The sequence below is a fragment of the Nomascus leucogenys genome, chromosome 4 (genome assembly GCF_006542625.1).
Source record: "Nomascus leucogenys isolate Asia chromosome 4, Asia_NLE_v1, whole genome shotgun sequence".
Taxonomy (NCBI): domain Eukaryota; kingdom Metazoa; phylum Chordata; class Mammalia; order Primates; family Hylobatidae; genus Nomascus; species Nomascus leucogenys.
Window position 1 is genome coordinate 26,300,384 of NC_044384.1, and position 13,532 is coordinate 26,313,915.

General features: G+C 34.6%; 1 protein-coding gene across 1 annotated transcript in view; it reads right to left on the reverse strand.

Moving 5' to 3' along the window:
* Positions 1 to 13,532, reverse strand: part of DCC (DCC netrin 1 receptor) — a 1,198,282-nt gene that overhangs the window by 117,615 nt on the left and 1,067,135 nt on the right. Inside the window, exons 19-21 of the mRNA XM_030810404.1 lie at positions 13,344 to 13,451; positions 5,894 to 6,088; positions 308 to 340 (exon numbers count right to left, since the gene is read on the reverse strand). Of these exons, the coding sequence (XP_030666264.1) occupies positions 308 to 340; positions 5,894 to 6,088; positions 13,344 to 13,451 (336 nt within the window). The remainder of the gene's footprint in view (positions 1 to 307; positions 341 to 5,893; positions 6,089 to 13,343; positions 13,452 to 13,532) is intronic.

Genomic DNA, 13,532 nt, shown 5'->3' on the forward strand with positions numbered 1-13,532 from the left:
CTTAATGTGAATTATTCAGAAGTGCAGACAGAGACTAAAAATTTATTTCATATAAAGAAGCTTGACATTTTAATTGGTCCTTCAGAATAGAGACAAAACAATTTCCTCTCAAGAAAATTTACATCTTCCTTATCAGAGCCCCAGCCTCAGCCAAGCAGAACTTCATTAACAAGATTAATCATCACGCCAGCGTCTGCTTCATCAGGTGTATGGTCCAGGTGAAAAGAGGAATATAAAGTAATGACTGACATTTCTAACAGACAGGATTGATTCAAGGAACACAAAATGACAGATTGAGCCACCATACCTTGGTCATTAGCCATTTTGTCAGGGTGTTCCACTGTGGGGGAAAAGAAATAATACTATTAGACTTTGACCGTTCCCAGCAAGAAAGCTGACATATCAAACCAAAAGTTCTTTTTAGCAAGTTTTTATTTCAAGGCTAGTGCCCTATTGAAATAAATGATAAGGACCCAAACTGCATGTTTATTTCTATTAAAAAAGTATTCAGAGAAAAAAATTGAAAATAATGTTTTTGCTGTACAAATTCATCCTAAAATTATCTTACTTTTCATATCCCTCTAAACATAAACTCAGAACAATTATACAAATTTAATTAAAACTAGAATTAACAGTAAAAAAATCCATGCAATTACCAAGTAATTATCACCCATATATATATATTTAAGAAAGTTCAGGAAGCTATTTTCTTGTACGTGACTTTTTTTAAAACAACTTCACCAATTCTCACATAGATTGGGTAAAATAATTGGCCACCATAAATATGGTACAATATAATCTAAATATCTTGATAGATCTTTAGCCCTTGTGAAGATAGCTCCTGAGGTGTTGACAACTTCACATGACTTACAAGTAATAGTGTCAAAAATGACTTTTTAAAATTTAAATGTAAAAATATAAAAATTTTAAATTTAAAAATCATTTTGTTTTAAAGATGACTTTTTTCTGCTAACCAAATGAAACTAAATAAGAGGTAAATATCTAGTATTATCACATTTCTGAAAATTATATGGCATTTTGACCAAGGCAGATCTTCATAAGCTTCCCTCCATCAATTACTAATAGAATTATTTTTACCTAGACTTGACCGTCTTTGAGCTTTGAGTCTTTTGGGCATATTTAACTCACTTAATTCCGTTCAAACTTGATAGATAAGATACAACACTTGCCGATTGCTTCCTATATCTGTCTCAGTAAAACTCACATAGAGAAAATATAATAGGCAGCAACTGATAATATAGTCTCTCATCAGATGTGGCACTATTATAGCTAATCAATCATCATTTGAAAAATACCTTAAATGCCCTACGGGTGGTGGTCCTTCCTTTTCTAAATAAAGCAGCGCAAATCATTGCCTAATAAGAATGTTTAGAATTGAAATATGTAAATATTGATTCTGTTAACAAAAGCCCCTTTCATTAACATTAACAAAAGCCCCTAACATTAACAAGGTTTATGTCTATTACATCCTAAGTGAGATTTCTAAACCAGAAATCAATTACAATTTCTTTCATTTAAAGATAACATATAGACATATTCCACGAAAAGATATCTTGATAAGTAGTAGATTTTGAATTGTGAATTACTCTTTGGAAAACGCTACATATACAAGGATTTTTATTATTTATTTAAGATGGAGTCTTGCTTTGTCACCGAGCCTGGAGTGCAGTGGTGCAATCTCAGCTCACTGCAACCTCCGCCTCCCGGGTTCAAGCGATTTTCCTGCCTCAGCCTCCCAAGTAGCTGGGACTACAGGCATGTGCCACCATGCCTGGCTAATTTTTTGTATTTTTAGTAGAGATGTGGTTTCACCATGTTAGTCAGGATGGTCTCGATCTCCTGATCTCGTGATCCACCTGCCTCAGCCTCCTAAAGTGCTGGGATTACAGGTGTGAGCCACCGCACCCGGCCAATGTTTATAATTTTACAATTCTATAAGGGTTATTTTAAAAAGTTATTGAGATATAATTGAAAAGTAAAAAGCTGCTCATATTTAATATATGCAATTCAATGAGTTTGAGAGTAAGGATATACTTATGAAACCATCGCCACCTTCAAAGCCACAGACTTGCCCCTAAACTCCCAAAGTTTCCTCCCACCCCTTTTATTATTATTATTATTATTCATTGTGGTAAAAACACAGCATATGATCTACCACCTTACCAAATTTTAAGTACATAATACAATTATATTATTTATAGGAACTATGCTGCATAGTAGAGCTGCAGAATTCATTTATCTTGACACTCTCTGATGGGCTAGTGGTTAGAATTTGGTGCTCCCTGAAAGCTTTAAATACGTTTTATGAAATCTTGTACCTTGTCAAAATTTAACAAACATTTTTAAAGGTTTACCAGCCATTTAATTTATTTAATCACCACAATTTAATTTTATCTAGAGTTTCTCTTCTGTTTCCCATTGAAAATTAATGGCTTCTCAAATACATTTTATTATAGTGTTTTATTATAGTATTGATAAAGGTGCTTTTGACAGGCAATTGCATTATAGGTAGCTTATGGACAGGAATAGGATTTTGAACTGAGATCCTAACACAGCTGTTGAGAAAGGACAGTGTGTTGCTGGAAGTGCTACATCAGGTCTCCAGCAAGAATGACCTGATCCTTGACAAGATATGTCAAGGTCATAAGTGCCCACCCAATCCAGGAAGTATGTAGGTTTGGCAGCCGGATCGGGACACACTTAAGAAACTATCCTCATCAGCATCTCATGTTTAGGTGAGAACTCTTTAGAATTATGTCAAAAAAGACGAGAATACCACCCTTATCTCATCTCCATTCTTTGTCTGCCCTTTACCTTTAATCATATACATGCATTGTCTGCAGTCTAAGATATTTTTAGCAAGGGATAAATAACTACATGTAATGATAGACAAACCCATTCTCATTTTTATCTTTTGAATTTATTTTTCTACCAGCAAAGCTGCACTGAATAGAACTTGAGAAATTTTGAATGTCTCAAAATGTTATCTACTGAAGAGTATTTTCCAACAGGGACCATATGGATTCTTATAACTACCTTTTATTAGAGACAAAAATGGCTTACATTTGTGCTTTGATTTTTTTCTATCATATGTTTCTGTCGTTTGTCAAGAAAAATCATGTATTTTTGTCATAAAAGAATTTGACAACTAGAACTTTTTTCTATTCTGGTCCAAAGCTTTCAGTGCTATATTCTTGGGTAGGGGAGAGGCACATTTCAGAATGATGACTAAGGATGCCCAGAGAATTTACTGTAGTCTATTGGGCTTTCACTCTGAATACCACTCTTTTGTGTGTAGGAAGTGACTCCCTCACTCCACCAGAATCCTCTGTGGTCTACTCCATTGGGAGCATCCTTCCTCTCTATTACCTGATAGGCCAGCATGGAGAAGCGTACTTTATTAGCAGGAAAAACCCACAGGATAGGGCAGAGATAGACATAAGTCTTCCAATAGTTTGACAGTGTGTAGGTATCCCAGTGGGACCCTGGGGAGGATTAGTGGAAAGAAGGTGGGTATGCGCAGGGTCCTATGTGTTCAAGTAATCAAGGTCAAGATTCTTTTAATTAACATTCCAAAGAAAGAATTAGATACATCATATATGTGTACCTACATAAGTTTACAGTAAGATAATCCCTTTCTAATTACAAACATCCTTTTAATTAAACAGTGATTATTGACTGAGTTTCCTGTACTTCTCTGACTGGGTGTTAATACCCAAAAGACCAAATGCTAGCCTCTAGAAGAAAATGCTGCGATCCTTGCAAAGGCTAAATATGAAGGAATGAAGTTTGTGGACACCTGCCTGGCGCAAGCATTACTATGAAACACTTGCCCATTACCCAGCAGAGTACTGGGAGTTTTCTCAGCTTCAGGACATCTAAGCCTTTGTCTCGGGCAAACAAAGTTACATTCTGATGAACAGGGTATGCTCTGCTGCAGCTTTGGGAACTGAAAATCTTAAATTAGAGAGCAATAGCATGATTTTATCTTTGGTGTAGATTTTGCTCTACACCAAATCTTTAAAACGCTTATGTTGTAGCTTTAAATCTCTTATGATGAGTAATTTATTTGTCTTAGAACATTTGTCATTGTAGGTGTCTTGTAAGATGCATGCATGTACAAAATTATTAATAGAAGTCACCAATATCAATATTTCTGAGTAATTTTAAATGATGAAAAACTTATTTTAGCATATGAGCAACATGTGTTTAAAATATAATTGACTATTCTCGAGCATGACATTTAGGGTAGACAATATTAAACATTAAATCAGGGTATTAGAAACAACTCTTTGAACTATTATGTCATCAAACAAATTTCTGAACTTGTTCTTAGTTCTGAAAATAATTTTCTAGATATGTTTAGGGCACTTAGGGTAAACAGTACCAAATGAAATACTGAGCTCATTAAACAATTCCTAGGATGGCTATCAATGTGGGCCTGCAAATCTTACAATAACTCATCGCTCTGCTGTTTAACACATTTGGATGCCTTAAGTCATCTTCAACCTTTCCTCAGATCTCTCAGTTGGCAAAAATTATGAGTATGAAATTAATTTGGCACTCATCTGTAGATAAAAATGAAGCATTTGCAAAACACTATCTAGTTACATTTCATGCTGCCACAAAATGAATAACCAGTTGCCTTTTGATTGCTCATTTGGAGTGAAACCTGATTTAGACATGAAGTCCTCAAAATTTAGATGACAAAGATTAGTTCATTTCTATCCTACTTTCCTCCCAACTTCTACTCTGTCATTAAGAACTGTCATGCAAGCTTTGGATGAATGCTTGCTTGTGTGTTGTTGGCAAACTTTCAGATTAGCTGCTACCCAAACCCAGCTTTTGAATAGCTCACTCATCAGAATTCAAAAGTCCCTTATTTACTAGGGTACCTTTCCTAGAAGAATTGAGGAATAGGCTACACAGTTATTCTAAGACTCTTCTTTTAGCATGTCAAACAACTGCGTGGAGATGCCAATCATCCATGTGTTTCTAATTTTTTACTTTACTATTATGTATTAAGTTTTCTGCCAGATACAGAGGTAGGATGTGGTCACAGATTTAAGAGCTAAGTTATCCTTCTTTAGAACAACACATATCATGCCTTAAATATACAACTTTAAATATTAGCTGTGAAACTTATTACAAATTATTCAATAGTTAAATGAATTAAACATTCAAATTATTTTAATCATTTGAATGTTTCAAATTATTTTCAATTGTTAAATGACTCTTCAAACCATTTGTCCCCCAGAAAAATAAAACTGTGCTGTAAAATAGTAAGTACTTATATGAAAATATTTTGATGTAATCGCTACTATTCAGCTTTAGTGTTTTTCTGTATGAACATTTTTTCTTCTAGATATCATATTGCAATTTTTTTATAGTTTCTACCTTGGCTCTTTACAATAAATACAGTTTTTTTTTGGTTTGGAACTTTCTGTCTTGTCATATCAAAATTTTCTTTAATATATAAGGGATAATAGCACCTGAAAGAAAATACCTAAAGTCAGCAATATGATGCTATTCACATAATTCAATACATTTTAATTTTTATCCCCTTACGTAAAATGGCTGAAGCGTTTCATCATATTTTGAATAGAACCAATATACATGACATCAATACAAACTTCCAGCAGGACTGTAAATGAAAAAAGTCATGTTAAATATGTTTGCCATGTGCTGATGGCAGATCTTTCTTTGACATGTTGGCTTTGAGCATAAAAAGCTACATTTTAATTTATTTTGAAAGTCCACTGCAGCCGTGTTGCCAACAGAGATGGTGCAGTGCCATTTCTAACACAGAGTGCAAAGCTATTTTATAACAATCCCACAGGAAAAGAAAAGCATAATAGGAAATTATTCAAACCTTTCAGAGTCCTGAAGAGGATGGGATCAGAGAGTGGCCCCACTCCTTTCGAATTTCGTGCTTGAATTCGAAAGTAATACATAGTATCAAGGTTGAGATCCATGATTTGATGAGTAAGCCTATCGCCACTGATTGTTTCCATAATCCAGTCATCAATTGGGATGTTCTTGTCCAAGGTATAAAATAAGATGTAAGCTGCATAAATAGACAAATTTGACTTAATTTGGTATACTACATGCTGCAGTTCTGCTTCCAAACACCCATGTTTCCCAGATGTAATTTACAATAATTATTATATGTCCACAGTCTGTAAACTACAGTTCTGTAAGTAATGCCTCTTTTCATAATGCAAGGATTAGATAAATAATTGCTGCAATGTACAGAATCAGAAAATAGAATAAGCTGTTAGAAATAAAAATATCTGTCACATTTAAAAATGTGTGCTTTCTGCTACCTATAAATCCTGCTTATTAGTTTGCTCTAATATGAAAGCACGATGAAAAATGTAAAACAGAGATAACAAGTCTGTATAATTTTCCCTGTAGTTCAATGATGAGAATAAACAATATTTATTTTGGCTTGTGCTTAAATAATAAAAATGTATTGGAAGGTATAAAATGCTACGCATGTTTAAAGTGTAATATAAATAAATGATGATATTTGATCACTGTAACAACTTAGTGAGGTTGCCAGGGGCCTTGTTGCTTTCCTTTCACAGACGGTGAAGCTGCAGGTGACCCAAGCTGATTGGTAAAAGGTCTGGGCAATATTCTTTACCACCAGCCTATGTATGGGATTCTTTATCAGTATACTATTTTTCCCAGGCCAGTCTAGCTTGTCAAATAAACAAGTATTGCTGGATAACTGTACATGACCTAGTTATTATCTCAGATATTAATAACCTATGTTTATATAGTATTATTGATTTTCTGTGTTAGGGGATATGTTACTTGAGTGCTAGTTGTGTGTACTCAGTCATGATAGTCTAATATGCACCCAAACAAATCCATGGATTCCTGTCACATATTTATACTCTAACATTATACTTCACCAATTTGTGACCTAGCTCTAATTTAAAAACTTTAATCAACAACTTTTATATTATATGGTCAGATAACACTTTAAAGGCGCTCATGATAGGTGTCATTGATAAACAAATGTCGTGCTGATCTCCATTTCTGCCACAATTCTTCAATGCTATCTATATAACATAGGCTATAAGTGTCCCTCATTCTATTTATGCATCAAATACATTCTTTGTAAGTCGTTTTCTTAAGAACAAGTGTTTTCCTTTGATTTACCTATTCTTTCCTTTTGAGTCCCTTTTGTCCCAGCTGGATTGGGGACCTTCACCCACAGGTCTTCGCAGTGGTTAAGGGTTATGTCAGAGGGTTCTCAGACTCAGAAAATAGCCATGCACACTGTGTACATCTCAGCACAAACCCTCACTACAGGAAGACTGTTCTCCATGCCATGATTATTCTTCCTTCCCGCTTATTCCCACACCATTCCACCTTTCTTCACGCCATCCCACCTTTCTTCACGCCATCCAAATCGTACTCATCCATTAAGGTCTACTATAAGCTATGTCTGGCCTATGAAACCTTCCTCAATCACAAGCTATCCTCTCCATAAACATGGTAATACACTTCAATAAAGTAAAAACACATATGCCATTTTGTATCACTCATCACTTAATCCCATAGTGCCTTATAGAATTATGCCTGGGCTTGGGGGATGCGTTACTGGATATTTTGTCCTTCTGATTATGTAGGATTAAGCAATGTTACAATCTCCAACATCTGGAAGCCCATTTCTCTTAAATTTTGACGAATGCTGAAAAGTTACATCTATTTTGTATTGACTTTCACCTTTCCCCTAGGTTTGGTATTTCCCAAATCTGCAAAATCATAATAGTTACCTGAAGGATAGGTACAGATCATAAAATACAAACCCCAAGATAGGATATATTGATTTAATACATGTGGTGAACAATTTTTGATGGCCACCAATTATCCTCATCCTCTAGTAATTTCACGCCCTTGTGTATTCCTTTCTGTCAGTATGTAGATGGGTCCTAAGTCTTGTTTCTAACCGATAGAAGACAGGAAATGCAATGGAATATCAATTTCACAATTGTGTTACAAAAGATCATGACATCTGCCTTGCTAGCAGATACACGACTCTCTTCTTTTGCCTTTGATGAAGACGTCTGCCCAATGGAGAATACTTTGTGGCAGGAACTGAGGGTGGTTTCTGGCCAACAGCCATGACAACAATTACATAAGCTTAAAAGCAACTATTTCCCCTGTGAAACCAAAGATGAGACCTCAGCCAGGTGAACATTTCAATTTGCAGCCTTGTAAAAGGCCCTAAAGCTAAACTGTGCTCAGATTCCAGACTCACAAAAACCATAAGATAACAAATATGTACAGTTTTAACCTGCTACATTTGTGATAATATTGCTATACAACAATGGGCTTCTAATACTATAGGTCAAGGGTAGCCTCAGTAATCTACACCCCAAATGATTTCTGTGATCAACAAGGTCAGGGACACAATGGATATGTGGGATCTGTACATTTTTGGCATTTGTTGTGATGTCAATGATGAAGATATGAATATCTTGAGATGTTGAGAGCTTTGAAGCTAAAAGCCTTACCAAGATAAAGAATTTCACAAACCTTAAGAAGTTATATGACCTTTCTGTCTGTTAAATATTAAACTTGGAGTTCTAAAATTCAAAAGGGGTTATGAATATCATTTGATAAAGGAGTTGTCTTCTGTCTCATGTGTGTCCATCCCTTTGTAATTCAGCCCCCATGATAAACATCAATAAAATTGCCTCATATTCTTTGAGTCAGAGCAGTCTCCAATCTTGACCATGAAGATCCACATCTCCACATCTATTGAAAAGAAGACCCTGCTACTGGAGATATATATGGGTGTGTACATACACACATTTCTGAGTATACATTTCTATAAATATCCATATATTACCATGTAATATATCTAAAATAAATATATGTTATAGATATATATGAAGTATTTGCCTTCACTATGTTTTTATCTATGTAAAAGTTACTGAACATATATATATATAGAGAAATAGTGAATATATATATATATATGTATATATAGCAAGAATAAAAATCACTGGAGATATATATATATATATGCAGCTAAATATAAAAGATATGTATAAAATTTGTGTATACATACATATATTCTATTATGTGCATGTCCTATCTCTTCAAAAGGATAAAAACATTTCTTTAGTTCAGGAGCCATATCTTATTACTTTTTTATTCCCCCCAAAAATCTAATAAAATCATATTCACATAAGAGGTATTGAAAGTCACTTATTGAATGAAATCCTTTAGCTTGTAAGTATATAAGTTTTACATTTAGATATTTAATGAAATCAAAAATTTTCATGGGCTGTTTTAAGTGCATGATGAAACTGGAAAATTGGAGAATTTTGCCCCCATCCCAGGTCAACTGCACTGATTCCCGATTCTCCTCATTTATCAGATGATGATAAAATATTTGTCCTCACTATGTTTTTAATCTATGTAAAATTATTCACTTAAGCATTTAAAAATGACAGCTCTGGGATCAAACTAAAGCTGAAGGTGCAGACATCAGTTTCTGACAATTCCAAATTGTATCTGAGCAAATTCCTTATATGTATGGTGAAGCCTACCCTTTTCTTAAAATTTAAGAACTGAGATGGAGAATAGAAACAGACCTCATCATGCAAAAGTCTAAAAAATGGCCTCGGAGAAAACAAACAACTTCATTGGGATGTGTATGTTTGGTATATTTGAGAGATAATAAATTCATTATTGAAGCCTTACCTTATAAATTTCTATATAACCACACAGGTTGAACAAATGTACTGGTTTCTCACTACTTTTCTGTACTTGTATACTTACTCTCTGTGTCCAAGTTTCTGTTTTTTTTTTGGTTTTTTTTTTTGAGACAGAGTCTTGCTCTCATCACCCAGCAGGCTGGAATGCAATAGCTGGATCTTGGCTCACTGTAACACCTGCCTCCCGGGTTCAAGCAATTATCCTGCCTCAGCCTTCCCAGTAGCTGGGATTACAGGCATCTGCTATCATGTCTGGCTAATTTCTGCATTTTTGTAGAGTTGGGGTTTCACCATGTTGGCCAGGCTGTTTTCGAACTCATGACCTCAGGTGATCCTCCCACCTCGGCCTCTCAAAGTGCTGGGACTACAGGCATGAGCCACTGCGCCCGGCCTCTTTCTCTTTTTCTTTTTTTTTAAACCTCAGAATCCCTAACTCTACTATAGACACTTTTCCAGAGAAAGTAACAAAGGGAATAAAAAGATCTGCCTTCTGGAAAGCAATATCAATTGGAAGAAATTGCTGCAAATCAGACTGAGAAGCTATATCCTGGCGGTGGGAAGAAAAGTGGTTTGATGATTTTACAAAAGGGAGACAAATTAAACTAGACTATCAAATGACACAGAAAAAGAGAATAAAACCTTACATATTAGACTGTATTAATAAGGAAACAATCTCTGAAAGACCTCACTCTTCTATTTGTGTTAGTCTCAGATCTTAAATAGTGTTGGGCACTGCATTTATTTAGGCCTATGTTTCATATCTCTGGCTATACAATAAGTTACTTGGGAAGCTTTTAAAAATTACCATGCTCAGTCCCTTCTCATATGAACTAAATTAAAATCTCAGCTGCAAATCACTGATTTAGACCAGTAGAATACTAATAAATTGGAGCAAAACATAGTGTAATAATTAAGAGTATAAACCTGAGTTTTAAATCCTAGCTCTGCCACTTCTTGCTTATTTGACTTTGGGTAAGTTATTTACTCAGGAAAGGCCTAAGCTTTTCATTCTAAAATGGAATAATAGGAATATGTAATCCCTTATATCATACTAAAGATCTTAGAAGAATGCCAAGCATATAATAAATGCTTAATATATTTTGAATCATCTTCTTCTGAAAATGTCAGTCCAAATTCCTAAGTTGCCAGTTTATGATCAGAGAATTTAGGCACTGGGATTATCTGAATTTCCTCCTTTTTTGTTTAATCTTTTTGAGTACTTATATTTAAAAATTGATGATCTGGATTCTGTATAAAGCACATCAGTAAAGCCTCACCCTAGAATGGATTTCAAACTGGAATAATAATAATAGCCGATTCGTGTCAGTGCCCACTGGGTATCAGGGACTTTTCTCAGCACTGTATTACAACAATTCTTCTAGTGCAGTTCTATTACCATCTTTATTTTACAGGTGAGATACTGAGAAAGTGGGACTCAAGGATGTTAAATGACTTCTTCATGTAGAAGCCTGAGTTCTTAACTACCCTGCTCTACTGCCTGCCATACACATGAAAGATTTAGGAAAACAAAAAAATACAGAGGTTACATGAGAGCACATCCCTCCTTGGCATACATCTTACCTGGCCACACTGAGAAAGAGCTCTCTTTTTTTTTAATTTTTTTTATTATTATTAATTGTTGCACTTCCATGGGAAGCTGAGAATAGCAAATTTGTGCCCTCTGCTTAGTGGTGTAGTATTTTGAATATTTTATCATTCTATTTTCTGGAAGTAATTTGAATAAATAAATCAAAATACACATGACACAGAAATTCTCTTAAGGGTTCTTATTGTTTGCCCCCTGTTAAATTGAGTAGAAATATCTCAACTTGATAATACAATTTTGTTTTCATAAATGAGCCAGGCTTTTAAAGGTAAAAGTTTTGTCTTCCATACTTTCATTTTTCCATTGTGAGAGAATGGATTTTTAATAGTAAGATCCATTGAACGTATAAATCTAAGTAAAGTGTATGGACAAAGTTTCTTTTATATGCACTGTGATTTTGGCATATATAATTTTATTGCTTAATTTGCATTTCTTAATATGGGCTAGACTTCTATTTTTTTTTCCTGAAGAAGCAAAATTAAGCTTTCTTTCAGAGTTGAAAACTTATTCTATTGTTTACACTGACAAGATTTACTTAAATAAGAGTGGAGGATTCAAATGAGTGGAGAATATGACTTATTTTTTCCTTTGCCAAAAACATATCCTTTTCTATCAGAACCTGTTTTTATTTAGACAGCTTTCTGTTTTTTTCTCCTCAAACTTATTATCTGTTGATTTCCCAGAAGCTTATAAATAACTGATTATAACAAAATAAAATATAAACAAATCAAAAGCTACACAAGTACTGACATAGAACCAATGAAAAGAGATTATAACAAGGAGGGGGCAAAAAAGAAAATTGGAAGGAGCCAGTCTCAGTTTTAAAAGGCCTGGCACACTGACAAGTGAACATATAAGATCTTGGGGAAATTTTGTGCCTCTCTTCTTTTTCCATATTTGTCAGCTCAAATAAAAATTCTGTTTGCTATTGTGCTAAGAGCAATTTCCTAGAGAAAACAAATCTTCAACTTAAATTTCAATCACATTTGGAATTTTCACATTATCTTTTCATTTTGCAAAATTCAGAAAGTAAATTACATAAAGTAAGTGTGACTTCTGAAAGTATAATTTCCATGCTTATCTCTCTGTATCTGAGGATGGCTGAATTACTTTGTTAATTTATAATAGTGCTATCCAGCTCTTGCATGCAAAAAAAGAAGGAAAAGGGAGTGACTCTTACATGTTCCTAACCCAATGGTTCAAGTTAATTAGACTATAATGTTCACATTTTGAGTTATACAATATTTTTCATAATAATTATATGCTATGGAGACATCTATTAAGAGCCTAAAGTGATCATTTAAATGCAAAATCTCTGATAGAACTCCATTATATTTTTCATACTAAATTAACATTACAGGCTTCTAATGGATGCTTTAATTAGGCATTGATGTTATCAGCAATATTTGGCAAAATAAAATCTGTCACTGTGAAATATTCATGATGTTCAATTTCTGTCAGTCAATATTGTTTTGTGAACTTTATGATTTAAGTAAGAAGCGAAAACCTAAGCGAGAAACTAAAAATCCCCAAACCTCCTTATGTGCCACACACACACACACACACACACAAAAAAACATAGTCATTAAGCATCTTTTGTGTTTCATAATTGCCAAACAACTAGCTTCTTTATAGACATTTATACTCAGGGGCACTCCATTAGAAGGCTGTCTTAATGCTTCAGAGAATGAAAAACAAAAAGGTCTATTATAATTGAAATATACACCTTTCGTGAAGCAAATCAAATGACGTGTGTGTGTGTGTGTGTGTGTGTGTGTGTGTGTGTGTGTACCATTAGAAAAATTCCACGGTCAAAAGGGGAAAGAAGAGACAATCAGAAAGGGTCACGGAGTCAGCTGAGATGTAGAGACAGAATAATGCCACACGAAAGGCAGGAGCAGCTCATGTATGGGGTAAGCAATTACAGGACAAAGGAGAGCTATGCTGGGAGAGAAAGTGGAGATGCTTACCAGTAATTTTCCCATTGGCTTCCAAGGGAGGCTGCCAACTCACAATGACAGCACGAGGCTTCCCTTCCCTAGTAATGACTGTCAAGTCCTTGGGAGCAGAGGTGGGGGCTGTGAGGTGAGACAGAGATAAGGCCTTGTCATTGGATGTGAAAGAAAATAAACATTGGTGGAACTTTTCATCATGATGTT